This window comes from Dermacentor andersoni, chromosome 3 (assembly GCF_023375885.2).
Source record: "Dermacentor andersoni chromosome 3, qqDerAnde1_hic_scaffold, whole genome shotgun sequence".
Taxonomy (NCBI): domain Eukaryota; kingdom Metazoa; phylum Arthropoda; class Arachnida; order Ixodida; family Ixodidae; genus Dermacentor; species Dermacentor andersoni.
The window spans coordinates 124,412,388-124,439,919 of record NC_092816.1 but is presented as its reverse complement, the minus strand read 5'-3'; the positions used below and the strand labels follow the sequence as shown (position 1 = coordinate 124,439,919).

Genomic DNA, 27,532 nt, shown 5'->3' with positions numbered 1-27,532 from the left:
GCCTGTGGAAGGTAAGGAAGGTAAACTACTAAGGAAGCCTTAATGACTCGTGCACCCAGATAAGCGATGACATGGCTGATATTTCGAGAACCTAATGATACCCTCTAGATACACACAACGCCCGAAACGTGTTATTCATCCAAAATGAGCAATTTTTTTCAAGCCAAATATAGCCTAATTGACCTTGGGCGCAATGCTCAATCACATTGGCTCTGAAATCGGCTTCCACCGCAGCGGCCGTGTGTTTGCGGGAGAAAACTCAGTGGCAGTATAGATTATCAATATAGAAATTTGTTTTACTTGAACAAACACCAATTGTTTGGAGACATGCGAAGCAACCATTATTGAACATACAAGAGTTAGAGCTATTCATAAAGTCCGCATGAGAACAAACGTTGTGTACCCCTTCGTGAGAGATCGTTATTTGCTTAAATTATGCGCATAATAAATTTGAAGCCCAGGGGGTAGAAATATATGTCGCCGAGATCCAAACGTTTTCTGCTCCATTTGTTCAACTTCGTAGTGAACTGCGAGATCACATTGCACCCCTTCCCTGCTCGGTAACGCAACCCAGACATTGCGCGTGAGCCGCACTTGAATTAACATTTTAGAGTTTCAGGCACACACCGACCAATGCAGGAACGTACTCCGTGACACCACGTAATCATAAAGCGTACGGTAAGCTAGCCACAATATGTACTATAAGTTTCTGTGATTCTGCGCTACAGAATCCATTATATTAAGTCTTTATTTCAGTCGTGCAAGCATATAAGCTAGTTTGACTCATGAAGAGTAGGGGGACCACGTCGAAGCCACGACGAAGCCACTAACTTAGGTTCCTCCTGACGCTGAGCGCAAGCGTAGACTTGCTTTTTTGCACGAAACAGAATCATCAGACTGCACTTAGTAGTCCTAGTTCCTGCGCGACGCTATGAATAGAGCCATTAGTGCGACGCATATTGCACCATGCAGCCAGGAATTGCGGGTTAGACTACTATGCGGTTCGAAGCTGCGAGTTAGCCGCGCCGTGGCAATATTCGATATTCGCACAGTTCGTGAGATCTGCGTTTTCTCAGGAAAGCTAAATAGAAAATACAAGAGGGCGACAAAGATGACACAGAAGGGTTGTCGGCACAGCTCCGGTGAGCGACCAATGTGATTATCGCACTGTTGTGTCTTTATTTGTTTCTTTTATCAGCAGCAGCAATGGACTGGCAACGTCGCTTAGAAGCAGCCAACCCAATTCAAACCGAGTGGATAGTTCGAAAGGACGGTGGTCACGTGACCGACATTCTCAAGCCCATGATGCGCACCCTGTGGATTGTCGGCCTCCTGCCTCGGGTGCCTCACAGAGTTCAGGCCAGAGGCGCGAGAAGTCGCTTTTCGGAAGACGGCAGGGGGATTCCAAAGGAGCCTTTGCGTAGAAAATTTCTAAGGGGAACGCCGATGCTGCTCGTTGTGTTCGGCTACCTTCTTCACTTCTCCGCGGCCACCGTCTACAATGTTACGCGCGATGGAGGATTCTTCGGGTTTTTCGCCAACTGCGGCTACGTGCTTCGTAACGTCTTTGCTGGCATAACACTCGTCCACTTCTTGACGACACAAGATGAGATGCTAAGACTTCTGGAAGACAGTCGACATCTCCGGCAGTTTCTGGCGGCCTCGAAAGCACGACAGGTGGGAGGTTTCTACGTGTGCATGTTATTTCTGCTAAAAATATATTGAGTGAGTCTTTCATCAGACCTATCCGATGCGAAAATTAACAGACTGAGCCAGGCCTCTTTTGCAGTTTCTAATAGCAACAAAGACCCGTGCAAACGCGTTTTTTCTTGTTCCTCGCTGCTAAACTGCGTACCACGGCCACAAGGTACTTGGGGAGCGTGTAGTTAACAATTATGCATATCCCACGCACTGTGAGAATCGATGTAAGAGAAAGTTTTTGTGCTCGTTACTTTTATTGGCGATATTTAGCGTTGATGTTGGCGGTGAAAGCGTAATTTCTCTAACGTCTAGCCTAACACGAGATTGGTGAGTTGATGTTAAACGTTACCTTGGTTGCACCACTGCTGTTTGTCTGCGTAATACACAGAATACACAGGGAGACCTGTTTGCTTGAGTCGCTGTTGTGCGCCATATTTTATAACCTCTGAGAAGGTTGAGCATTGTCATTATCTCACATCGCACATCGCATCGTGGCAGAAGCATTAAAGTTGAATTGGGTTATGGGGCTGTACGTGCCAAAACCACACTCGGGTTATGTGGCCCACCCTAGTGCCGGTCTCCGGATTAATTAGGACACCGTGAGCTTCTTTCACGTGTCCCAGAATGTAAGCGCACGTGCTTTTTCTATTTCGCCCCCGTCGAAACGCGGATACCGCGGTTGGGATCGATTCCGTGGCCTCTAGCAATGCTATGGCCGCAAACCAGCGAGGCGAGCACAGATGTGTTGATTTGACGGTCGACCGCTTCCGCAGTGTCGCCTGAACGCTGCAGGGTGCTTTAATTAATGTGGCTCTGCCTCTGAACGCTCTGAGTAATTTGTCCGCTTGACATATTTCCATTGTGTTTATTTTTCAGCAACAGGAGGAATGTACTGAGCCGTACCTTGAACTTCATCATTATCATCATTATCAGTCTATTTTATGTCCACTGCAGGACGAAGGCCCCTCCCAGCGATCTCCAGTTACCCCTGTCCTGCGCCAACCGATTTCATGCTAGCGCCATCGAATTTCTTAATTTCATCACCCCACCTAGTCTTCTGCCGTCCTAGACTGCGCGTCCCTTCTCTTGGCACCCATTCTGTAGTCCTACTCGTCCACTGGTTATCAAACCTACACATTACATGACCTGCCCAGCTCAATTTGTTTCTTAATGTCAATTAGCATATCGGCTATCCCTACCTGCTCTCGGATCTACACGGCTCTTTTCCTGTCTCTTAACGTTACGCCTAACATTCTTCGGTCCATCACGGTTTGCGCGGTCCTTAACTTGTTTTCCAGCTTTATTGTCAGTCTCCAAATTTCTGCCCCGTATGTCAGCACCGGTAGAATGATTTGATTGTACACCTTCCTTCTGAATGATAATGGTAAGCTTCCAATCAGGATCTGACATTGTCTGCCCAATGCGCTCCAACCCATTCTTGTTCTTCTGTAAATTCCTTTCTTATGGCCAGGGTCCCCTGCGAGTAATTGACCTAGGTAATCGTACTCCTTCACAGACTCTAGATGCTGACTGGCGATCCTGAACTCTTCTTCAGTTGCCTGGCTATTCATCATTATCTTTGTCCTCTGCATATTGTAACGATCTTAATAAAACAACGGTATTTATTAAGGACGAACTTGTGCCCACAAATAAAAGTCACTGCGGTCGTGAAGAAACTCGCGGCAGTCGCGTTCTCAAACTGGGCTCGAACCGCCTTCTTTCTTCTCACGTGACACCTCATGCGCGTGGCGCATGCGAGCCGGGTCCAAGAGAGAGAGAGAGAGAATAAACTTTTTATTCGGTGAATGAAGCTTTGGAGAGGCGTCCTCATTCCAGGATGCCTTGAGCTCGGGCCGCGTCCTGGGCCCTCGCAATCAGCCGTTGCTGATCCTCGAGGTCGGAGCTGGCCAAGGCTCTCTCCCAAAGCTCGTTAGTGGGGTAAGGGTCCGGAGGATTTAATGGAGCCGCTCTGCAACCCCCTACTATGTGCCTGAGGGACCCGGGCTCTGCGCAGAAGCGGCATTGCGGAGAGAATTTTGTAGGGTCTATGAGGTGATTTCTGGTTGGGTGGGGGAATGTATTAACCTGTAGAGCTCGGAGGCATCGCTCCTGCTCTCTAGGTAGTGACTTGTGTGGGGGTGCGTATGTTCTGCGGGTGAGCTTGTAGTGTTGTGTGATGTCTTGGTAAGAGACTAGAGGGTGCATGCGCTCGGGTTCAGATTCCTCGGCTTCGGCTCGGTGGGTCAGATCTCGAGCCACGTGGTTGGCGACCTCGTTGCCAGGAATGCCTTGATGAGCTGGCGCCCAGATGATCATGACTGATCTCGTTGGTGGCTTTTGATTGATGATCCAGAGCGTAGTGGTATGAATTCTGCCGCTAGCAAAGTTGCGGCACGCCTGTTGGGAGTCGGTCACTATGACTTCAACCTCTGTTTGGGAGAGCGCGAGGGCTATGGCCGCTTCCGGGTCCAACCGACTACCCGTGCCACAAAGATCGCTGCCTGTTGCTGAACAACACCACGGCACGACGTGCACAGTGTCCAATACGAAGGGCGCGCAACTTGAGTGTGACCGAGTTGTCGCGGCATTACCCCCCTTCCTACCGCATCGGCCCGATGCGTGAGAGGAAGTATGGGTTGCTGTGGGCTCTCACGTTGTTTTTGTTCATGACCTTTCCTGGTAGGGTTTCATGCGGACAACATGCACAACTTCAGTAGAGTTGAGCCGTCTTGGGCTCTCGTGTCCAGCGGATTTCACTTCGTGAGTGACGTCGTTTATACGACGAAGTATTTCGTATGGGCCGAAGTATCGGCACAGAAGCTTTTCAGAGAGTCCACGGCGTCGCACTGAGGTCCATACCCACACCTTGTCACCGGGCTAATAATGAGCTTCACTATGGCGCTGGTTGAACCGGCTGGAGTCGATGCGTTGTTGGCGGCGTATTCGGTACCTTGCTATCTGTCATGCCTCCTCGGCTCGTTGCAAGAAATCATCGAGGTCAGATGAGTTATTGTTTTCTTCATCTAAGGGCAACATAGCTTCCAAAGTTGTGGTTACTGCTCGGCCGAATACAAGTTCAAACGGGGCGACTCGTGTTGTGTCTTGAACAGCCGTATTGTATGCGAAGGTGATGTACGGCGAAATTTCGTCCCACAGCCTATTTTCAGCGTCGACATACATCGAAAGCATGTCAGTCAGTGTTCTGTTGAGGCGTTCAGTTAAACCGTTTGTCTGAGGGTGGTACGCCGTAGTTCTCCTGTGATCAGTATGCGTCATTTGCAACAAGCATTTCATTAGGTCCGCAGTAAAGGACGTTCCACGATCGGTAATAACAACTGTGCAAGCACCATGCCTGAGCACGATATTGTAGACAAAGAATTTTGCAACTTTGACAGCCGTTGCACTGTACAGGGAATCAGTTCCTGCGTAACGGGTCAGATAGTCCGTGGCCACAACTATCCACTTTTTTCCTAAAGATGATGTTGGGAATGGTCCAAGGAGGTCCATACCGACTTGTTGGAATGGGGCTTTTGGTGGCTCTATTGGCTGGAGGAGGCCTGCCGGTTTTACGGATGGAGTCTTGCGCCTTTGATACTCGCGACAAGTCTTGACATAGTGCTGCACTTATGTTAATAACTTGGGCCAGTAGTTTTTCAGACGAATCCTGGCGAATGTACGGCTCACGCCCATGTGTCCAGATGTCGGTGCATTGTGACATGCATGCAAAATTTCTTCTCGCATAGATGTGGGTACGACAAGTAAAAACTTCTTCTCGCTGTTCTCGAAGTTTCTCTTTTAGAGGACACTTCATCGCAGACAGAACGAGGATAGCCCTCTAGAGAAAATACGCGAGAGTTGAACGTCGAGTCCCTCCAGGCGCTGTATAAGTGGAACTAATTCCGGGTCATCTCGTTGTTCTTGAGCCATTCGTGACGCGTCAACAATGCTAAGGAACGCGAAACCCTCCTCTTCTGACACAGTTGTCTCGACGGGTGCGCGTGACAAGCAGTCGGCATCGCTGTGTTTGATACGACAGTAGTGTTATACTCTTGAAGCCTAAGGCTCCATCTTGCTAGTCGTCCGGATGGATCCTTGAGATTCGCCAGCCAGCAAAGCGAATGGTGATCCCTGACTGCTATGAATGGTCTACCATACAGGTAGGGCCGAAATTTACATATTGCCCAAATGACTGCAAGACACTCTTTCTCGGTTGCTGAGTAGTTTACCTCTGCTTTCGAGAGCTTACGGCTGGCATAAGCTATTACTTTCTCCTGGCCGTTCTTCCACTGTACTAGTATGGCACCGAGGACGACGTTACTCGCATCGGTATGAGCTTCAGTGTCGGCTGTCTCATCAAAATGGGCAAGGATTGGAAAAGCTTGCAGGCGTTTTCTTAACTCGTCAAAGACGTCTTGTTGTTCGTTTTCCCACATGAAAGGTTGATCTTCTCTTGTTAGTATTGTAAGGGGCTCAACAATCTTTGAAAAGTTTTCCAGAAATATTCTGTAGTATGCGGATAAACCCAAAAAACGTCGCACTGACTTTTTTGTCTGTGGGTGTCGGGAACCTCGCAACAGCTGCTGTCTTTTCGGGATCTGGCTGAACGCCTTCAGCACTGATGACGTGCCCGCGAAACCGAAGTTCATCGAAGCCGAATTGAGATTTTTCCGGCTTAACTGTCAAGTCTGCTGCACGGATAGCTCCTAGTACTAGTCGCACGCGCTCTAGATGTTGGTCAAATGTGGCGGAAAATACGACCACATCATCCAAATACACTAAGCACGACTGCCATTTCAATCCTGCGAGCACAGTGTCCATCATTCGCTGAAACGTTGCATGCTTCTTGATGATCTCCCTTTCTTTTGGTGAAACTCGATACGGGTGCTGGCATACCGGTTTTGTGGCGTCCTCTGTTATGATTCTGTGCTTTGCAACAGACGTGCGCCGTACCTTCGAGAAAGTGGAAAAGCAGTCAGAAAAATCCTTTATCAGGGCATATATCTGTTTATTTTGGGCTTCCGGGAGTCTCGGGTTGACGGTAATTGATCTGTCGACACTGCAGATTACTGGCAGGGCAGTTGACGTTGTAGTTAGGCTGCATAATTCGGTCGCTACACAGAACTCGTGGAAATAGGCAATAGCTGTTCCTTGTGCGATGTGTTGGAATTCATTTCCAAAATTCGTAAGTGCGACATTTGCACGGCCATCGCTTAACTGAACAAGACCCCGAGCCACGCAAATACCTTTGTTGAAAAGGAGCTATGTTTCCATCTGCTATGCCTTCACGGTCGGAAAATCTTTCATCTCCACAAGAACCATTATACTGCTGCCTGGCGGCACAGTTACGTCATCATCAACGACGCGCAGTGCAGCGAGACGTCGCTCCTCCGATTCTTCCACAGGTATAGCTATCTTTGTCGAGAAAGACACACTGGACCTACGTAGGTTAATTATGGCGCCGTTAGCTTGTAGAAAATCCATTCCCAATATGAGTTCCCTTGAACATTCTTGCAGTACAATCAAGTCAGAAACGTAAGTGAAGCCTTTTATCGTAAGTCTTGCGGTGCATCGGCCAAGGGACGTAATAAGATGACCGCCTGCCATGCGTATCTGCACACCAGTCCACTGCGTCAGAACTTTTTTCAGGCGCTTCGCCATCTTGAAGCTTACTACCGAATAATCAGCGCCGGTGTCGACTAAGGCATTCAGCTCGCATCCGTCTATTATCAACCGCAATTCTGACGTAAGCGTTTCGTTCCTGCACCTGTATACTGTAATTATCTCGTCGCCGCACTGGAACCGCGTTGAAGGATCTTCGTAACTCTTGTTATCAGCGGCCTCACCTCCATAGGTCGCTTGCTTCAGTTTTCCTGGTGTGGGCTTGGTGAACGACGCCTAGGCAATTTTGGAGACGCGCGTGGGCTAGGCGATCGGTAGCGCATGGGCGAAGGTGATCGTGGTTGATGTTGGCGAGGAGTAACGGGGCTTTGGTGCGTGGACAAGTATTCTTCGACCTCCGCTCGCCGTTCACCGTTTCGGCGGCATGGTGCGCTTAAGGGAAAACCCCTTAATCCAGCTTGACGGTACGGACAGAACCTATACAGGTGACTCGCTTCTCTGCAGTGCAAACACAGAGGCCTGCACTCGTGGTTACGCTAGACGTCACTTTTTCGGGGCCTTTGTTCCACAAAACGAGGTGCACTACGTGCTGAAGGCGGATAGGCAGCCGGTGGTTCCAGCAGACGAGGTGCACTGCATACTGTCGGTGGGTAGGAAACGGTTGTCGCAACTGCTCCACTACTCTGAACCGCGGGTTGCCTGATTACGTCGGCGTACGTTGGGGTGCGCCGTATCGGCTGTGGCTCACGCTCTGGATCCCGTATAACCTGCCTCAGTTCGTCCCGGACAATGTCGATGATAGTGCATTTGGAGCCTGAGGTGTCTGCAACTTGTTGAGCTCTTCCCTGATCACTGACCGGACGAGTTGCCGCAGGGCTTCAAGGTCGTTTGGCACGCCTCTAAAGAAGACATGGGCAGGTGCACAGCTTGCCTCACGGTTGTATTGCCGAGCCCGCTGTTCCAGCGTCTTTTCGATGGTCGTTGTTCGTATCTGAACTCGGCGACCGTGCGCGGTGGGTTCCGGACGAGAACTGCGAAGAGTTCCTGTGTTACTCCACGCATGAGATGGCGCAGCTTCTTATCTTCACTCATGTTTGGATCAGCACGCTTGAACAGGCGGGACATGTCCTCGATGTACATCGCCACGTTCTCATTTGTGAGTTGGTTCCCAGCTTGAAGTGCACTTTCCACCTTTTCTTTACGATCCCTGCTGGCGTACGTTGAAATTGAAATTGAAATTGAAGTTTATTCAAAATAGGAAAGTACACAGGAAATGTTGTACAGGACATCTGGATCCCTAGCTCAAGGCTAGTTGGGATCCATGCTAGTTAATAATTCACAATATTAACATCAATACGAAGAAGTATAAGTAAGTCATATATACATAAACATTCATTTAAAACACAAGGCAGGGTACGTGTATTAGCTACGAGAAACCCACAGAAAGGAATTTGTATTTAGTAAATTATACACTGCAAGTGAAAAAGGTAAACATGTGTACACCATCCAGATGAAAACTATGCAGATAATAGTAATGAGTGATAATGAGATTTCACTGATAGTGAAAAACATTTTGCTTGTTTTACTTCTGTTGGTAAGCTGCTCCATAGGAGTGCTCCAGTGTTGCTTAACCTTCGCCTTCCATATACATTATGCATTTTTGGCAAGAGAAAATTTCCCTTAAGTGCGCTGCGTGTATTGCTTCTGGAATGTAAAAAATTTGATACACTCAAAGGACAGTTAGTGGTTATGCTGATATGAGTATGCAATAGAGTTTTAAGATTCAGTAATAAATCAAAAGGCAGTATATTTAAACTTTGAAACAGCGGCATTGATTTAGCAGTGTAGTCCGAGAAAGTCATAAATCGCAAGGCCCTTTTCTGAAGAAGTACGATAGGCTCAACATATGAAACGTACGTATTACCCCAAGATGCAATGCAGTAGGATAGATGGCTATGGAATATGCTAAAGTAAATTGTTCTCAGAGTGGCAGGGTCGAAGTAATAACGGCATTTATACAGCATAAAACAAGCCTTGCTCAACTTTTTACACAGCAATGCAATGTGAGGCTTCCAATGAAGATGCTCGTCTAGTGTGACACCCAAGTATAGAATTGAACTCACCCGCTCAAGGATATTATGGTTTAGAGAAAGCGAATGACAGTCTTTTAGTGGTGCTTTCCACGAAGAGGTAAAGAGAATGTATTTAGTTTTCTTGATATTCAGAGTTAGCTTATTTGACGCGAACCACTGGTGAACACTCCGAAGTTCATTATTAGCCACTTGAAATGTTTTATCCAAGGTGTCTAGCGCACAAAGTAGAACAGTGTCGTCTGCATACATCACAGCAGAGAAGTTTTCTAAGGTATCAGGAAGATCATTTACAAATAAAGAAAAAAAATATTGGCCCTAGTACTGAGCCTTGTGGTACCCCTGTAACAATGTCAGAAACGTCGGATTTGTTATCTGCAATGGAAACTAGTTGTTTTCTGTTATTGAGATAGCTGCGGAAAAATTGAAGAGTTAGACCCCGGAAACCATAGCATTCTAACTTATTTAGCAGTATGTCATGATCCACAGTGTCAAACGCTTTTCTCACATCTAGAAATATGCCTAGGACACTTTTGTTGTTGTTCAAGTTAGAATTTATGTAGTCAGATAGAGCTAATACCGCTGTGCTTGTCGATCTTTTAGCTCGAAAACCATGCTGGCAATAAGATAAAATGGATTCACGTTCAAGAAATGAAGTGATTCGTTGGGCGATAAGTTTTTCAAAGAGGGTGTTTAAGCAACTGAAGACGGATATAGGACGGTAGTTTTCTAATAAGTTATGGTCCCCATTTTTGTAAATTGGAATAACCTTAGCGATCTTTAGTAAATCTGGATAGGTAGCTGTATAGAAAGAGAGATTGAATATTTTTTCTAATGGCATGCACAGTATATCAATACAATGCTTTAAGGCCACTGTGGATATACCATCGTGACCAGCAGAATGTTTGAATGGCATGCCATTAACTACGGACACTATCTCCTCCGCTGCAATATCCACAATACCAAATGAATTTGTCGCCGTTTCTGGGTAAGTAATGGATGAAAGAAGAGGTACATTATTAGATATTGCGTGTCCAATCATACAGAAGTACGAGTTAAACGACGAGACTAAGGATTCCATAGATATTCCTAAGATGTTCAAGTCCGGCATTGTATATTCTGTAACCGATGGCTTAATTACCGAGTTGATAATGCGCCATGTAGCCTTTGAGTTACCAGAATTACGGACTATTAAATTTGTGTAATACTCTTTTTTACGAATACGTATAGCGCTAGTTACTACATTTCGAGCTATGCGAAATTTTGGTTCATAATATTTGTTACCCCTATGTGACTTTACTTTAGTGTGCCAAAAGTCTTTATCTTTAATTAATTTTAGCAGTCCTTTCGTCATCCAGGGACAGATAGGAGTGCTATAATATCTTTTTTCGAAGGTGCTTGACGATTGCGCTAATGCATCACACAACGCTTTGCTGAAACTGTCAAATTGCTGATTTGAATTTTTCTGCGCATCTATAGTTAAAGAGCAGAGGCATTCACGTAATACTGGATAGTTAACTCGATGAGAGAAAGAGGATGGCCCTGAGCATGAGTGGATCGATGAAAAAAGATGGCAGCAGCAGAGTAATCTGTTACAGCCGAATCATAAACATTACACCAGCTTGAATTGGTGTTAAAGTTGCACAATATATGATCGATCAGTGTGGATGTCAGTGAAGTTATACGTGTTGGGGTTTTAATGACGTTATGGAACCCATATGACCAAACAAGATTAAAATAATCGCTGTCATGTTCCTTTATAGCATCAATATTAAAGTCTCCACATATTATGATTCGTTTATTTAAATTGGTTAAATAAACTAATAAATGTTCAAAATGTTGCATGAAAGCTGATTTGTTCTTGTTAGGAGCACGATAAATTACCGCTGCAGCGAAGCAATGAGAATTCACAACAAGCATATCAAATTCATTCACGTATGAGTAAGAGTACTCTTTAACGACTGAGCACGATATAGAAGACCTCACAAATAGTGCAACGCCGCCACCCCTAGTTTCCGTACTTCGAGGAGTGGAGAAGAATGTTGCTAGCAGTTGTCGTCGAAATTCCTCCCAAGAGGACAAAGAGGGTTCGTAGTTTTCATACCATGTTTTTGCGAAGTCCTCCAAAGCGAAATATACGTTTCGGAGCTTCTGTCTCTCATTCCATTCATTAAAGCTCGCCACTCTCTCGAAGAGTTCCAACCAGTCTTCCACATCTTCGAACGCGTCACCGTGGAATGTTGGCGGCTTGCGAGGTTGGCTTATGATCACCTGCGCCGGTGTTACCTGGCTAGTCATTGTGGCGGCGTCCGTTGTCTGAGTTTCCCTTGGCATGAAGAGAAGAGGGCCGAATTCGGGCGAGTCACCTCGAAGACGGCGGATGGTACACTGGTTTACAGGTGTCAGTTCCACGGGACAGACTCACTGGTGGTCGGGGCTACGTTGACTTCCGTTCGTGGGGCTTCGACTCATGCCCCGCACCTCCACCAGAAATGTAACGATGTTAATAAAACAACGGTATTTATTAAGGGCGAACTTCTGCCCGCAAATAAAAGTCACTGCGGTCGTGAAGAAATCCGCGGCAGTCGCGTTCTCAAACCTGGCTCGAACCGTCTTTTTCTTTCTTCTCCCGTGACACCTCGTGCGCCTGGCGCATGCGAGCCGGGTCCAACCGGCTACCCATGCCACGAAGATCGCTGCCTGTTGCTGAAAAACACCACGGCACGACGTGCACAGTGTCCAATACGAAGGGCGCGCAACTTGAGTGTGACCGAGTTGTCGCGGCATTATCCCCCTCCTTACCGCATCGGCCCGATGCGTGAGAGGAAGTATGGGTTGCTGTGGGCTCTCACGTTGTTTTTGTTCATGACCTTTCCTGGTAGGGTTTCATGCGGACAACATGCACAACTTCAGTAGAGTTGAGCCGTCTTGGGCTCTCGTGTCCAGCGGATTTCACTTCATGAGTGACGTCGTTTATACGACGAAGTATTAATTAAGGTAGCTGTGGAATCTCTGTAGATACTTTCCAAGATATTTACGTAAGCGTCCTGTACTCTTTGCTTACGTGATGCCTCTATGACTGCTGGTATCTCAACTGAAGAAATTGCCTTTTATTAATCTATGAAAGCCATATAGAGAGGGTGATTATGCGCTGCGGATTTCTCGATTACCTGATTGATGACATGGATGTGATCCATCGTAAAGTACCCCTTCCTCAAGCCTGCCTGTTCCTTTGGTTGACTAAAGTCCAGTGTTGCTCTTACTCTATTGGAGACTATATATTGTATATGAAATTGGAAGTAAGCTAATGTGCCTATAAGTTTTCAATCCTTTTACGTCTCCCTTTTTGTGGATTAGTATAATGTTGGCATTTTTCCATTTCTCTGGGACCCTTGAAGTCAATAGGCAGTTCGTATAAATGACCGCTAGTTTTTCAAGCATTACGTCTCCACTATCTTTGATTAGATCGACTGGTAGCCGATCTACTCCTGCCGCTTTTCCCCGTTTCATGTCTTGCAAAGCCCTTCTAACTTCATCACTAGTTATAAAAAGAGCCTCTCTAATCTCTTCATTACTACTTTGAATGGAGGCATCGTGGCTGTTTCGGTACTGTACAGGTCAGTACAGAATTCATTGCTGATTTTTCTATATCTTCGAGATTACTGAAGATATAGTCCTGTCTATTTTTTAGTGCATACATCTTGGTTTTTCCTATGCCAAGTTTCTATCTCACTGATTTCAGGCGGCGTCCATTTTTTACGGCTTCCTCGGTCTTTATCACATTATAATTTCGAATATACCTTAGTTTCTCTTTGTTGATTAGTTTTCACAGTTCCGAGAATTCTATCTGGTCTCTTGAGTCGGACACTTTCACTTTTTTCGTTTCTTTATTAGGTCCTTCGTTACTTGGGAGAGCTTACCTACTGGTTGCCTTGGGGCCTTGCCTCCCACTTCAATTGCTGCTTTTAAAGCCAGTCTAGCTATGGTTTCATTCACGGCATCTATGTCATCTTCATCGCTAGGTAAATTTGTTTGAAATTGCCAATCTGAATTGGTCTGCTTTTACCCTTACTGCGTCTAGGTTGGCCTGTTTCTTCCTAATTTTACCCCTTCTCTCTTGAGATTGAGGTGAACCCTCACTAACCTATGATCAATGCACTTCACCCTAAATGACACTTCTATATCCTGCACTATGCTGGTATCGGCAGAAAGTGTGAAATCAAATTCATTTCCTGTTTCACCATTCGAGCTTTTTCAGATGCCCTTTTTGTTTCAACGCTTGCTGAAGATTATGTTCATTATTCGCAGCTTATTCCTTTCAGCGAATTCTACCAACAACTCTCCTTGAGTATTCCTAGCATCCACGCCGTAGTTGCCAATTGGTTGTTCGCCAGCCTGCCTTTTTCCCACTTTTGAATTGAAGTCGCCCATGACAACAGTATACTGATTTTGCACTTTTCGTATTGCTAATTCAACATCTTCATGAAACTGCTTTATTTCGTCATCATCGTAACTGAAGGTTGGAGAGTAGGTCTGTAGTACCTTTATGCTGTTCCTCCCTTTTAGCTTTATTACGACTACTGCTACCCTCTCAATAATGCTGTAGAATTCGTCACTGTTGATCGCTATGTCCTTATGTATGACGAATCTTACTCCGAACTGCTTCTTATCTGGTAGTCCTCTATAGCGGAGGACGTCGCCACTTGTCAGCACTGCATAAGCTTCACCAGTTCGTCCAACCTCACTAAGGCCAATGTTATCCCAAACAATGCCTGATAGTTCCTCAAAGAATCCTTATAGGCTGGCTTCACTCGAGAGGGTTCGGGTTTTAAACGATGCAAGGGTCAGTTTTCCTTGGCGGCCTGTGCGGTTCCAGAGATTCTTACATCCCCTGCTGCGTTACAGGTCTGCCCGCCGCCTTGGTCAAGTGCTTCGCAGCTGCTGGGGACTGAGGGCCATTGGGTAATTGAGTGAGTCATTTGGGAGGGAGTGGCCGAATACTGCACCAGGGAGCCCAATTCCTGTTCTGGTGAGGGAGTGTATTGTTGAAGCTTACTGGGTATTCCTGTTTTTCTTCTAGCTGGACGAGCATAGCCCCACTAGATCTCGGCATTTTTTCCAGTGTCAGGCGCCACTCCAAGCCTGGAGATGTAACACTTAAGCTTATCCAGTTTCTTCACAACAGCTGTCGTATGGAAGTATGGTTCCCTTGCTTTCTCACGTCATCTCTCCCTCCCCTCCTTGAATGGGAACTGCCTCTTTGCCACCCTCCCCTCCACAGTTCTATCTACGTCCCATCTGGGCTCGCACGTTAGTAGAAAGGGAAGCGCTGCAGCTTCTGCAATGCTTTAGAGGGGGGTCAGGAATAATTAAAGCTGTCAAGAGGCTAAAGTGGCGACCTCCAGGGAGCTCCAGAAGGTATTGTGCACATTCGACGCGGTGGGGTCTTAACGGCTTTCTCGCGTAGCGTGTCCTCTCTATCTAGCTCCTGTGATGTATACACAGGCTCCGAACTACCCCTCGAAGCGGTCTGAGAGACAGCAACAGCCACAGCAGCAGTAGCAGTCGGAAAGTCGAAGGAAGAGGCAAAGAAAGCTTCGCTTTAAAAACGCCGCTTCCGCTGTGCGAGCGTATAGCAATGACTTCCTCACTTCCCAAGATTCACGACGTGAAACATGGTCTTGCTCTTCCCAGGTGTGCAGGTTCTGCGTGCTGGCGGTTCTGTTCGTGGCACTCAGCTGGATAGGCCTTTGGGCGGCGACCGCCTACGCCGGGTTTGGAGATTTACAGCGCTACTTTGACTACTATCTCTACAAGGGAGACGTCACAAACGGCACCATCCCGAGGTGGCTGGGCTACGCCTTCGCCTTCCTGGACGCCACTTTCTACAGTATAATGACCCATTCGCTAACACTGCTTCTCGGATTTCACGTGTGCGCCGCAGTCCACCTCCGCGCCCTTGCAGCTGATTATGCAGCGGGAGTGGAGAGTGTGGAGCCCACGAGAGCCGCAGCAGCGAAGGTTGGTGCGGTGCTTTTTAACACGAAAATGTTAACGTAGGTCACGGCAAAGACTTCACTAAAACATCACAGTAGTTTTCTAGAAACCCCCTTAGAATGTGCGCCGTTTGCCATCCTCATTTTGCCATTCTCAACATTTCATCCCCATTTAAAAGGGGATGCCAATAAATCATCGTGATCATCCTCATCGGAACGCTTTGTCCGACAGCCTGCATCAGCGACGTATTTTCATCACATCGTTTTTCTTCCACGTAGGATTAGCCTATGGCGCCTGGTTGCCTCAGTAGTGCAGTTTAAACGCGCAGCAGCATTGTTTGCGCGCCACCTACTGCTTCACTTGCAATGTCGCAAAATAACAATGCTGCGGCGTTAGAGGTACACCAATGGTAAAAGCTATTTATTTCTTCTGTAATAGTAGAGTACCCTACAACAAAGCCGAAAATGCCACTCTAGCGACGACAGGATGCTTCGTAAGCCAGAAAAAGCGCGAAAACGAAATATGGTTGGCGACACCGCCTTCAACTTCTCGCTCCAATACGCCAACACGTCATGGATTTTGACAGCGTCTGCTGCAGGGCCTTTTTAATTCCTTTGCGCTAAAGATCGTCTAAATTGTTCCAAGCGAGTAAACACCAAATGGGTGGCATGTTTTGGGAACATTTACTGAGCTAACGCGGCCCAAATACGAAAAAATTCTTTGAAATCCATGACGTTATACTGACGTATCGAGGATGCTGTTCTGTCGCGAAATTAAAAAAAAATTAATGTTTGACCTTGATTTTCTCTTCTAATATAATCAACCTTTCGTATCAAAATTAAAAGACAACAGAGTTTTCAATGAATGCGTTATCAGTGTAAATTAATTTAGTATTTGGCTTTAGCGTTCCTTTAGGTGCCGCAGAAAGGCAGCTATGTCGATGGGGGAGTGTCAGGAGGCTGATCGCGCCGGACGAGAGAAATACATGCCAGCGGGATGCACAATGCATTTGCACGTAAGTACAGTGTGCGCATTACAAAATGTGCCATTCGCACTCGTGGAGCGGAGCGCATCGCCAGTTACCGGGTTTCGCATAACCCAAGAACCAGACCCGTCTACCGCCTCTCGATTGTATCTCTTAACGTCCAACAACGCGGCAACTACTTCTATGAGGACACGTTTCACTTTTGTGTTAGCACCAATCACTATAAAGCAGGGATCAACCATATTTATTTGCCTAGATGATGTTTTAAAGCCAGTCACAAGAGGAAAAAAGAGAGAGAAAATTATAAATGAAAGGTAGGGAGGTTAGCCAGGACTGAGCCCGGTTGGCTACCCTACACTGAGGAAAGGGAAAGGGGGATGGAAAGTTTAAAAGAAGAGAGAGTCCACTGGGGATATCAGTCGGTCACTCAGTCCGGCTCACAGACGCTGACTCAATCCGGTATCTTTCAAATATCGCAACAGCGCTTTTGTGGCCTTTTGTAGCTGCGATATGCGAGGCCATGGTCTTAAGATCTTGTTCAAGGTGAACGGCTTTCCATCTAGCTGATTCAGAGCTGTGCAGAGGTTTTTCCTTTCATCTTCAAAAGATGGGCAGTAGCACAGTAGGTGTTCGATGGTTTCCTCGACACCGCAGGCATCGCACTCGGCGCTATCAGCCATTCCAATCAAAAATGCATATGCATTGGTGAATGCGACGCCCAAACGTAAGCGGCACAGCACTGTTTCCTCATTTCGCGGAAGACGTGGTAACAGCCGCAGTTGCATAGAGGGATCGAGGGAATGCAATCGATGTTGAGTGAATTCAGGTGTGTGCCACTTCTCCAATGTCAAAGAGTGCGCTAGCTTGCCTAAGTGTTGGGCTGCGTCGGTCCGCGATAAAGGTATAGAAACAAGGGTTGCTCCTTCATGTGCTTTCCTAGCAGCTTCGTCAGCGAGGTCGTTGCCGGAGATACCGCAATGATCAGGCAGCCACTGAAACACGACGTCGTGTCCTTTCGTGATCATGTGATGGTGCATTTCTCGTATCTCCGACACGAGCTGTTCACATGACCCGCGACAAAGAGATGACAGAAGACATTGTGAGGCCGCCTTTGAATCGCAGAATATTGCCCACCGATTAGCCGGTTGTTTATTAATATAATCAACAGCACCTCGGAGGGCAACAAGCTCCGAACCGGTCGATGTTGTCAAGTGAGAAATCTTGTATTGGATGCTTAGTGATCGTAATGGTATAAACACTGCACTGGTGCAGCTAGTCTGAGTGGAAGAACCATCCGTATATATGTGGATTCGATCAAAGTAGAAAGTGTGAAAACCATCCAGAGCTGCTTGCTTCAAGGCCAAGGTAGGCAGGTCGGTCTTCTTTCTTATCCCTGGAACCGTAAGACGCGCTTGAGGTTGTTTTAAACACCACAAAGCTGAGGTTGAACGTGCTGAGGGTGTGAAGCCCGATCGTAAGGAGGCACGATGGATGCTGACCTTGTTGGAGAAGGACGCCTGTGGTCGTCGTTCTGGCAGGCACGCAAGAGAGCTTGACTGCATCCATGAAACGTGACGAATATGGGCTCTAAGCGTTTCGGCGCTATTGTAAGTCGTGATCGGATGGTCTTGAGCCATTATAATGGTTCCTGCTGTTGAGGCGCAACGCGGAAGGCCTAGGCAAACACGTAGTGCCTGCAGCGCCTGCACGCTCTGAAGTTCTCGAAGATTTGACTTGCATGTTTTAGCAGGCACGGGAGAGCTATAGCGTAGGAATCCGATGAAAAGTGCTCGATATAACTGTAGCATGGAGCCCACTGACGATCCCCATGTTTTGCCGGCGATGAACTTGAAGACGTGAACAATAGATGTGAGCTTCTTCTTTAAGTGGGCAACCTGAGGGCTCCAAGTGAGGTCCCGGTCTACAATGACGCCCAAAAACCGGTGATTTCTCTTGTAGGAGATAGGCTGACCATTGTTGCATACTGGATAACGAGTCATTGCTTTTCGCATAAAAGCGACTAAGGCACATTTTTCTGTTGAGATGGTAAGGCCTTGTGTGTGAAGGTAGTCAGATGCCTGTGTTGCTGCTTTCTGTAGCCGTGTGCGAACCTGCAGCGAGTGACCGCTGATGTCCAGATGCAGATTTCGTCGGCACAGATTGAGACACTCACTGTTTACGGTAGGGATTCGGCCAGCCGAAAAAGCGCGAGGTTGAAAAGAATTGGGCTCAGAACGCCGTCTTGGGGAGCGCCTCTGCATGTGTAGTGGTCGGTAGTCGGACCATCTTCTGTACTTACCAACAAGGACCTTTGTGCCAAGTAGTTTCTGATCAGTTGATATACTCGCCCTCCTAGTTCAATTGTCAAAAGTGCGTCTAGAATGGTTTGATCGGAAACGTTCTCGTAAGCGCCATTCATGTCAAGAAAGAGTGCTACTGATAATCGCTTCCGAGATTTTTGTTGTTCTACAGATGATACTAGATCGATGACACTGTCAATCGATGAACGACCGCGTCGAAATACCGCCATAGAGTGAGGGTAAATTTTGTGGTTTTCAAGATACCATTCGAGACTCATGAGGATCACATTTTCCATGAGCATCCCGATGCAGCTGGCAAGAGCTATAGGCCGATACGATGCCAGTTCGAGTGGCGACCTTCCTGCTTTTAGAAGCGGTACCAGGCGGCTGCGTTTCCATTCCTGTGGGGCGACACCATCTTGCCATGAACTATTAAAAAGGCTGAGAAGTTCTCTTCGTGCTTCTCGACCTAGGTGGCGCAAAGCAGTATATGTTATGCCATCGGGCCCTGGTGAAGACGAGCACCTGCAGAGCGCCATAGCAGCTTCTAACTCTTCCATAGAGAATGGAGCGTCCATACTTGCATCTCGTGGGCCGGGGAAGTTGCATAAAGTCATGTCAGGGACCAAAACTGTGCCGCCGGCGACTTTCGCACAAAATTCCTCTGCGACGTCTATCTCACGGTGGTTTTGATAGAGAGCAAGGGCGTTGAAAGGGTGTCGTTGCTGGGGACTTGAGCAAAGACCCCGTAGGGTACGCCACACACAGACAATGGCTTGCGGTGGTCCAGTGAGTCGCAAAAGCATTTCCATCTCTGATCCGCTAGTTTATCCATTTGGCGTTTGATCTTCTTTTGCATGCGCCGAGCTTCTCTGAGCTCAAGAATTGACTTCGTGCGCCTGTACCTCCTTTCAGCTCGGCGACGTAGTGCACGAAGCCTTTCCTATTCAATGTCATTTTCTGTACGCTTTGATGAATGTGTGAAGCAGCGTGTACAATCTTGCATAGCGTCTGCAATTATGTCTTCTAATCTGCATGCGATATGTGTCTTGCATGTGTCTTCTACACGATCTTGAAAGACTGACCAGTCGATTTGGCGAGAGACAACCGGTAATGCGGCGTCCAGTCCATCGATTCTCACATAGGTCGGAATATGATCGCTTCCATGGGTTTCAATATCAATGAACCACTGCACGCTCAAAGCCAGGCAACGTGACACCAAAGTCAAGTCAAGGCAGCTGCTGTACGTAGTTCCTCGCAGAAATGTCGGGCTTCCGTCATTTAGAAGACACAGGCTGTGGCCTGATGCAAAGGATATTAGTGACCTGCCCCTGGAATTTATCCTGGAGCTTCCCCATATATGGTGGTGAGCGCTGAAGTCCCCTGTTATTAACCAAGGACCGGGAGTAGCAGCCATAATATCTTCCAGTCTTTTTCTATCAAACTGACTTGTTGGGAAGAGGTAGATGCCAATAAGACTAAAGAACAGCCTCTTTTTTTTTCACAGTAACACAGGCGTATTGGTTACCGTCGTGTGGCGCTACGTGTTGGGAAAAATACGTGAGGTCCTTGCGAATGTGAACCAGAACCTTACTACTACGGACACACGTGTTTGAAACAAAAGGTTAATATCCTCATAGTCTTATGGAGGCTGATAAGTTCGGTTCACAGATGACCAGTATAGGAAAATGGTTTTCAAATACGAACTGTCGAAAATCTGAAATACGTGGCCTCAGGCCTCTCGCATTCCATTGGAATATGGAGGCACTTCTGACATCATCCCGGAACGATCGTTGTTGTTGTCGATGAGCCATGGTTCTGCTGTAGAAGTTCTCAAGCACTGGACTTCTGAAGGCTCGCCAGCACCGGACTGATGGCATCCAGCACTTACAATGCACTTCGAGCCGTTGGTGTCTGTAGCTTGTCCAGAAGAACACAAATAGCACTCACCAGAGAGCTGATCATAACAACAGTTTGTTGATCTTGGTCCGCCAATTTATCAGGAACAGACGAAATGTCCCCTGCTGTAGAAGTATCATTTCGCTCAGTAGGGGCATGTAACCTCGGGAGTGCACGCCATGCGTCAGTAGCCGTGCTGTTCGATGCACCTTTGTCTTTTGAGCTGACTGCGTTTGGCCCGTGCGGAAGAGTAGGTGGTAATATACGTGTATGGCGTTCTTCAGAGGCTTTGGAGGCCCTTGATCGACGTCGGCGACGTGATCGTCGTCGCTTACTAGATATTGCTGCTTCTCGGTGAGACGAATGGTCTCTAACCATTTTCTTCAATATTTGCATTTCCTTTCGAATCAAAGGGCATTCCTTCGAAGATGCATCGTGAGGGCCGCTCCAGTTTGTGCACTTCAGCACACTGGCCTCGCACGTGTTTGTGGTGTGGGGCCCAGTGCAGCGAGAACAGACGGTAGTGTTATTGCACACACTACTCACATGGCCAAGCTTCATACACTTCCAGCACTGTAGTGGTTTTGGTATTAACGGGCGAACTGCGTGTCGGAAGTGGCCCACTTTTACATGCGATGGGAGGGATTCGCCCTTAAATATGATCTTCACACACCGTGACGTGCCGAGACGAAACGCGTTTGTGATTATGGCGTTTTTCGTAGCTGGCTTGATTAAGATTGACAGATCGGAGTCGACAATGATCTCATCAACATCGTAAATTATGCCAGTACGGACTTGTTTGCCCAGCAAAATATCAGGGCGGACTTTCATCCCGCCAAGTTCCGTGACCTTGCGCAAAGAATCCAACGCAGCCGCGTGTTCTACGTCAATCGCTAGCACGCTCTTACGGGTGTTCCCTCTGATGCCTTTGATTTCGTTTGGAACCAGTGCCTCTAGATGTGAAGACACGGCTTGCCTGTTGAGGCGTCTCAGGTTGTCAGTGGCGAGAACTGGCGAGAACAGGATGGTGAGCTCCTCGGTATCCCGCGAAGATCTCATGGTGGACTCACTCGAATTCGATGATGAGCTGAGAAATCTTCGCTTTGCTGTACGACTCCGCACCAGCTCGAAGGCGTCGTCACAATAATCTTCACTGCTGACATAGTACTGCATGGTGTCGTCGCTGTCAGTGTCGCTCTCGGTGCCGTTGCGCTTCCTGGAGGCAGCCACCGCGGGCACTGCCGAGTCCGGTGGATGTGCGTGCGACTCCATCTCCATCGCAGTTAAGGAGGAAAGAGCAGTTCACTGGCAAAGTCTAAGAAATTCCCAAAATGAGTAGAGCTGGAAGACCCGGCGTTCTGCCTGAAAGACCACTTCGTCTTCTTCCTTCCAGAAGAGGAAAGCGCATAGAAGCGACTGTGGGAGTGGGAGACCAGGTGGTTTACACGCGTCCCAAGGCGTTGCGTAAAAACACTGACATACATCGCGACATAACGAGGTCTTTTTCAACTTGCCGACTAGATTTTTTTGTATTCAGTCATAAATTATTATGTACGTCTTGTACTTTGGATGGCTTCGGGACGCACATCTATCTTATGCCCACTTGTTTGTGAATCAATGTTATTTGCCTACCACTTGGAACGAAGACTGAGGGACGACAGACATACACAAGCGCAAAATTTCCACTGGTTTTAATGGTTTGAAGTCAAGTTGTTTATATACATACCTAAATGTAACGTAACATGAAATACATCATAAAATGTGCAGGTACATTAAACAAGACAAACTAGCACACGCGCATTTGCAATAGCAAGTTAAATTCTAAATAGTACGTGCTATACCCAAGGCACACATGCGGGTGGCCTACGTATCTATCGCTCCTATTTCGCAAAATCCGGCCTCGTTAAATGACTAATTTCTTTTTGTGATAGTCCCAATGAAGGCATACTGACGCAGCTTTTTCCCGAAGCGATGAATTTTTTGCTGCTTGTTGCCGCGTTGCGTATACTCCATCGGCATGTGTACCTTAGGTTGGGCACGTATTATTTAAAATTTACCTTGCTATTGCGAATGCACCTGTGCAAGTCTGTCTTGTCAATTGAACATGCATATCTTATGATGTCTTTCATGTTGCGCCACACTTGTGTTTGTATATAAACCGCTTTACTTCCTAACATTAAAACCAGTTGAAAGCTTGCGCTTGTGTCTGTCGTCCCCCAATCTTCGTTCTAAGTGGTGCGTATATATTATTGGTCATGCATTCTAACTAACTAGCCCAAACTTTTGTTTCCGATGTTCCAACGAACGAGGCATTTCTACTTTGGGATCGCTTGGGATCCAACGTTTCTTCCCTCTAAATTTCGCCGTCTGCGCCCGCAGTTGAAGGGCCTTCGGTGGCGCCTGCTGTTTCTCTTGGAGCTTCTACGGCGCTTCGATCGCGTGGGCAGTCCCGTGGTATTCTGCTGGTACCTGAATGCAGTCGGCAACCTGGTGCTGAGTGTCCCCGGAATCCTGGTGGGCCTCGGCTCGGCAAGCGCCTTCGACTACCTGTACATGCTGACCGACCTGTTGGCCAACCTGGCCGCCTTCGTGGCGCTAACTCTGGCACTGTCGGAGCCGGCGCGCTTTGTGCGCGACTCGCACCGGACCGCACTGTGGCTTGCTGCCTCTGGTGTCCCCGGAGCTCAAGCGCTGGCCGAGGCGGCACAGTCAGCCCCCGTGTCGCTCTCCGGATGGGGTTGTTTCTACGTTCACCGTGGCATGGTGCTCGGTGTTTTTGCCACGGTGTCGACGTATGTGATCGTAGTTTACCAGTTCATACAAGACGCCGTGTGAATTTGAGGCTGCTTGCGCTTCGAAGCCTGATGCAGTCGTGAAGAGATGTTGAGATAGCGTAGACTACTGCAGCATGTTACAAACACGTACGAGTAAGAATTTTGCATACTGAAACAAGAACAAAACGGCATTGTCATCGTCGTAGGCATCCCCGTCGAGTCACCATACCGCTCTATATGTCCGGTGCATTTGAATAGGCATGTCATGTTAATGTGGACTTTCACGCAACCGCACCACATTCCTTTGAGGGCTCTTCGAGCAACTATCACTTTTGTCACTACATAGCCAGCAATAAAGTGGTGTGCATTCTGGAAAATAAAATAAAAAGAAGAAATGGAATGAAATAGCCTCATACGTGGTAAGGAAGGTGTGTCTGAAGTAGCGGTACACACGCAGGTCACTACTCAGAGGTGCTTTTAGCTGACTGGAACTCTGAATGATAACATGCCTTTGATATGCGCCGCTGTTATGAGACGGACGCCCCTCTTCCGAGCTGCCAAAGACTGCCGGAGTATACGACGTCACACTTCTACGGCTCCGCGCCATCCCGCGGAGATATGTAAGGCTGAGTTTTCTTGCTCTGCCAGGTCGTCGAAAAAATTTATGACGACGGTTATACAGCCTGCACTAAACAAATTCGGCAGACAGTTACGACTGCTTAGGTGTGGTGACGCGAAGGCATAATAGTGCCTTTGTTGAAGTGTTTTTTTCTCGTGTTCCTTGCCTGCGCAAGCTCTCGCGTGCATTCTAACTGTGCCGCAGTATGGTCAACTCAAAACGCACCAAGCGGCTCAAAGCGCTCGCTTGCCCGCGAGGAGTCGGCAACTCGATGGACCGCTCAGCGCTGCTAAATTGCAGAGTAATACTTTTTATTGGGATAGCAATTTTATTGACACTTCAGGCACACTTCTGCTGTCGGCGTGGCCGTAAGCTTCCGTATAAAGCCCAAGGCTCAATCTCGCGCACGCAACGGAGCTTAGGGGGAGGGAGCGCGCCGTCTTTCGTCGTGCACCATGTATCGGGGGGGGGGCGGTGAGGGGGGGCGCATTTTACATCGGGTGGCCCGGGCGGCCGGGCCGCTGTATCTTCAAAGCCACATGCGACGAACACACAGTCCGCGCTGCGCTGTTTTCGTGGCTTAGCCCGCGTGGATGCGAGCGGCAGCACGAAGATCAATTAGGTCGCTGCTGCTGGATTCCTCACTGCAGCGTTTTGACAGCGAGTTTCCGCGGTGATAGAGTGCGATGTGTTGATGTCTAGCTTGTGCACGCATGACACCATGCTTGGTAACTTATTTAATATGCCTATGTTTACAAAATTTTACGGCCGCTAAAACTCGTATTCTTACTTTGTATACCTGTTCGAAAATTTCCTATCACAAGCGATGCTGCGTGTTTCGGGCAAAACTACGACGTTTTTTTTTTTATTTTATACGCTCATTTTACGGACTTATGACGTGGCGGCCCCTCATCCCCATTTGCTGCGCCGTCTCATGTGCCAAGAACTATAGTCAACTATCGTTCTTGAGAACCAGAGGAACTTCATCTCACATCCTATGGTACCCCGTTCCTCCCTTTAAAAACGACAATCAGTAACACATTTGACTTGTGTATGCTAGTAGGATATCGTTGGTATCTTTGGTCCAGTTCCTGAGCAGATTTCGAAAATGGACTCTTGAGTTGTTTGTCCAGTTTATGAATTTTCATTGGACTGAGTAGCATGTGTGTATTCATTTAATGCAGTTTTCGCATGAGCCTACTCATAATTACATGGAATGAAGAAAAGAGCCACCGCGGCGTCGGGGAAGCGTGCTCGTCTCGCACCCTGGAGGGCCGGATTCATTTCCCACACAAAGCAAAATTTACCAGGTTCTTTTTTCGAAGTCACTAATTCAGTTTCTTTACAGGAATATCGCTGGTAAATTTGACGAAGCGCAATCACATCTGTCTCGTCTTGTTACTGGGCAGCAAGTGCGGAGAAGTCGATGCTTGCCGGGTTGTTGTCCATAGTGGTGGAAGAGGCACATAGGCAGAGCGCGTCCGCTGCGGCATTGTCCTTTGCGTGCGTGTGCCGCATGTCCATCGCGAATTCTGCGATGAAGGCGAGATGGCGTGTTGGCTCGACCGTATGGCTCGACGGGTCTGTCTTAATGTGGAACTCTCGACCCTCAAGGGAATGTCTGAAGTGACGTATAGCCATTTACATTCCGAGGAGTTCTCCGATTCTGCTGTACGGGTCTCTGTGGATTGTAGCCTCCGAGAAAAGAACGCAAGGGGCTGCCAAACATCATCCGCGAACTGGTGAAGCACCGCTCCCACTGTAGCATCGGGCGCATCGGTCATGAGGCAAAGTAGGGCTCCTGGTATCAGATGGACGAGAAGGGCTGCCTGGGACAGCTTGGTCAAATCGTGTAAAGAGCGGTTAGTGCTTCTTGGGACTAGTTAAGTTCATTTGTTTTGGATTTGTTGCCTTCGAGCATGTCCGTTAGGGGCCGGAGAAAAGCGGCGCATTGAGGATTTCAATAAAAAAAAATTCCCTGCAGAAATTTCCGAGGCCAAGAAACTCGCGCAAGTCGCGGATGGAAGATGGCTAAGCAAAATCTTTTGTGGCCTGGACTTTTGACGGCAAGGGAGGGATGCTACACTTGTGGACAGGGTGGCCGATGAAGTGAAACTCAGCGCGTCGAATTCGCACTTCGCACTATTAATAATATGGCAGTATTCGGCGAGGCGTTGAAATAGTTGGCCCAGATGTTGGACGTGTTGTTCTGCGTCGCGACTAAAGACAAGCAACTTGTCGATGTACGCGAAAGAGAAAGGAGAGAGAGAGAAAAAAAACATTTATTCGAACCATCGAGGTGGTTGCTATGAGGTCGAGTGGGTGGTGTCCTCATTCCAGGACTCCACTGGCCATGGCTGCTCGACGTACTTGCTGGACGAGAGCTTCTTGTCCCGCCAGGGTATCGCCGGTCAGCTGTACCTCCCACCGCTCAAATGACGTGCTAGGCGTCTTTAAGTGTTGAGGTTTGCCCCCGCACCCCCACGAGATGTGGAAGAGTGTAGGGCGTGTGTCGCCGCACCAGGGGCAGATGCCGCGATGTGTATGTGGGAACATTTTACTGTATTTGTGTAGGTTAGGAAATGTGTTTGTCTGAATAAGTCGGAGAGCTACGGCATCTTTAGTGCTGAGCTTTCTGTGAGGCGGAGGATAAATCCTGCGGTTGAGTCGCTGGATCTCGAGTCGGTCGCAGTAATTGGACGGCAGGGGCATGAAGGTAAATGGTGGGGATTGATGAAACGATTCGTCTTGCCCCGCTCGGTTGATTAGCGCTCGAGCTAGGGCGTTCGCCCTCTCGTTCCCCTCCAGACCCGCGTGGCCCGGCGTCCACGCGATTTGGTGGTATTCTTGCAGCCTCGGGCCTAGAATCTGAGCCGCCAGCAGCGGTGTTCGTCCGTTGGTAAAGTTACGGCAGGCCTGTTGCGAGTCGGTAACGACATGCACTTCCCTGCCTACCCTGTCTTCTTGCTTTATTACCAGCGCCGCAGCTATGGTTTCAGCCGCAGCTGGGGTCTCTGCCCTTACGGAGGCCGCGAGAGTCAAGGAGTTGTCTCTCCCGTTCACGGTGGCTACCGCGAAGAGGCCCCCTACAGGGTACGCCGCCACGTCCACGTACGTTACGTACGGGTCACCCTTGAATTGTCGGCGCTGTCTGTCGACGCGAGCCTTGCGTCGTCCTTCATGGAGTTCATGGCTCATGTGCTTCGGTATCGGGTTCGCCTTGATCTTGCCTCTGACCTCAGGCGGGAGTGATCGTTGCCCATCGAGGGCACGGAGCTCCGTTGCCGTTCCGGTCCGGTGGAGGATGGCTCTGCCCGCCGCCGTGTTCTGTAGTCTGGCCTTTTGCGAAGCCATAACCGCGTCCGACAGCTCAGCGAAGGTGTTGTGGATCCCGAGGGCAGCTAACTTCTCGTTTGAGGTGGTGACAGGGAGACCCAGGGCCGTTTTGTACGCGCCTCTGATGATGGCATCGACCTGTTCTTGGTCGCGTTTGTTTAGCGAGTGATAGTGATACGGCATGCTATGCGTGATTCTGCTGATCACCAGAG

The 27,532-nt window shown here is 48.1% G+C and overlaps 1 protein-coding gene across 1 annotated transcript; it reads left to right on the top strand.

The window, feature by feature from the left end:
* Positions 1-1,206: 1,206 nt before the first annotated feature.
* On the top strand, positions 1,207-23,717 carry LOC129386202 (uncharacterized). The gene is made up of 3 exons (XM_055073786.2): positions 1,207-1,677; positions 15,105-15,431; positions 22,971-23,717. Exons 1-3 carry the CDS (start codon positions 1,207-1,209, stop codon positions 23,424-23,426), a joined length of 1,254 nt encoding a protein of 417 aa, XP_054929761.1. The 3' UTR covers positions 23,427-23,717.
* The last annotated feature ends 3,815 nt before the right edge of the window (positions 23,718-27,532 follow it).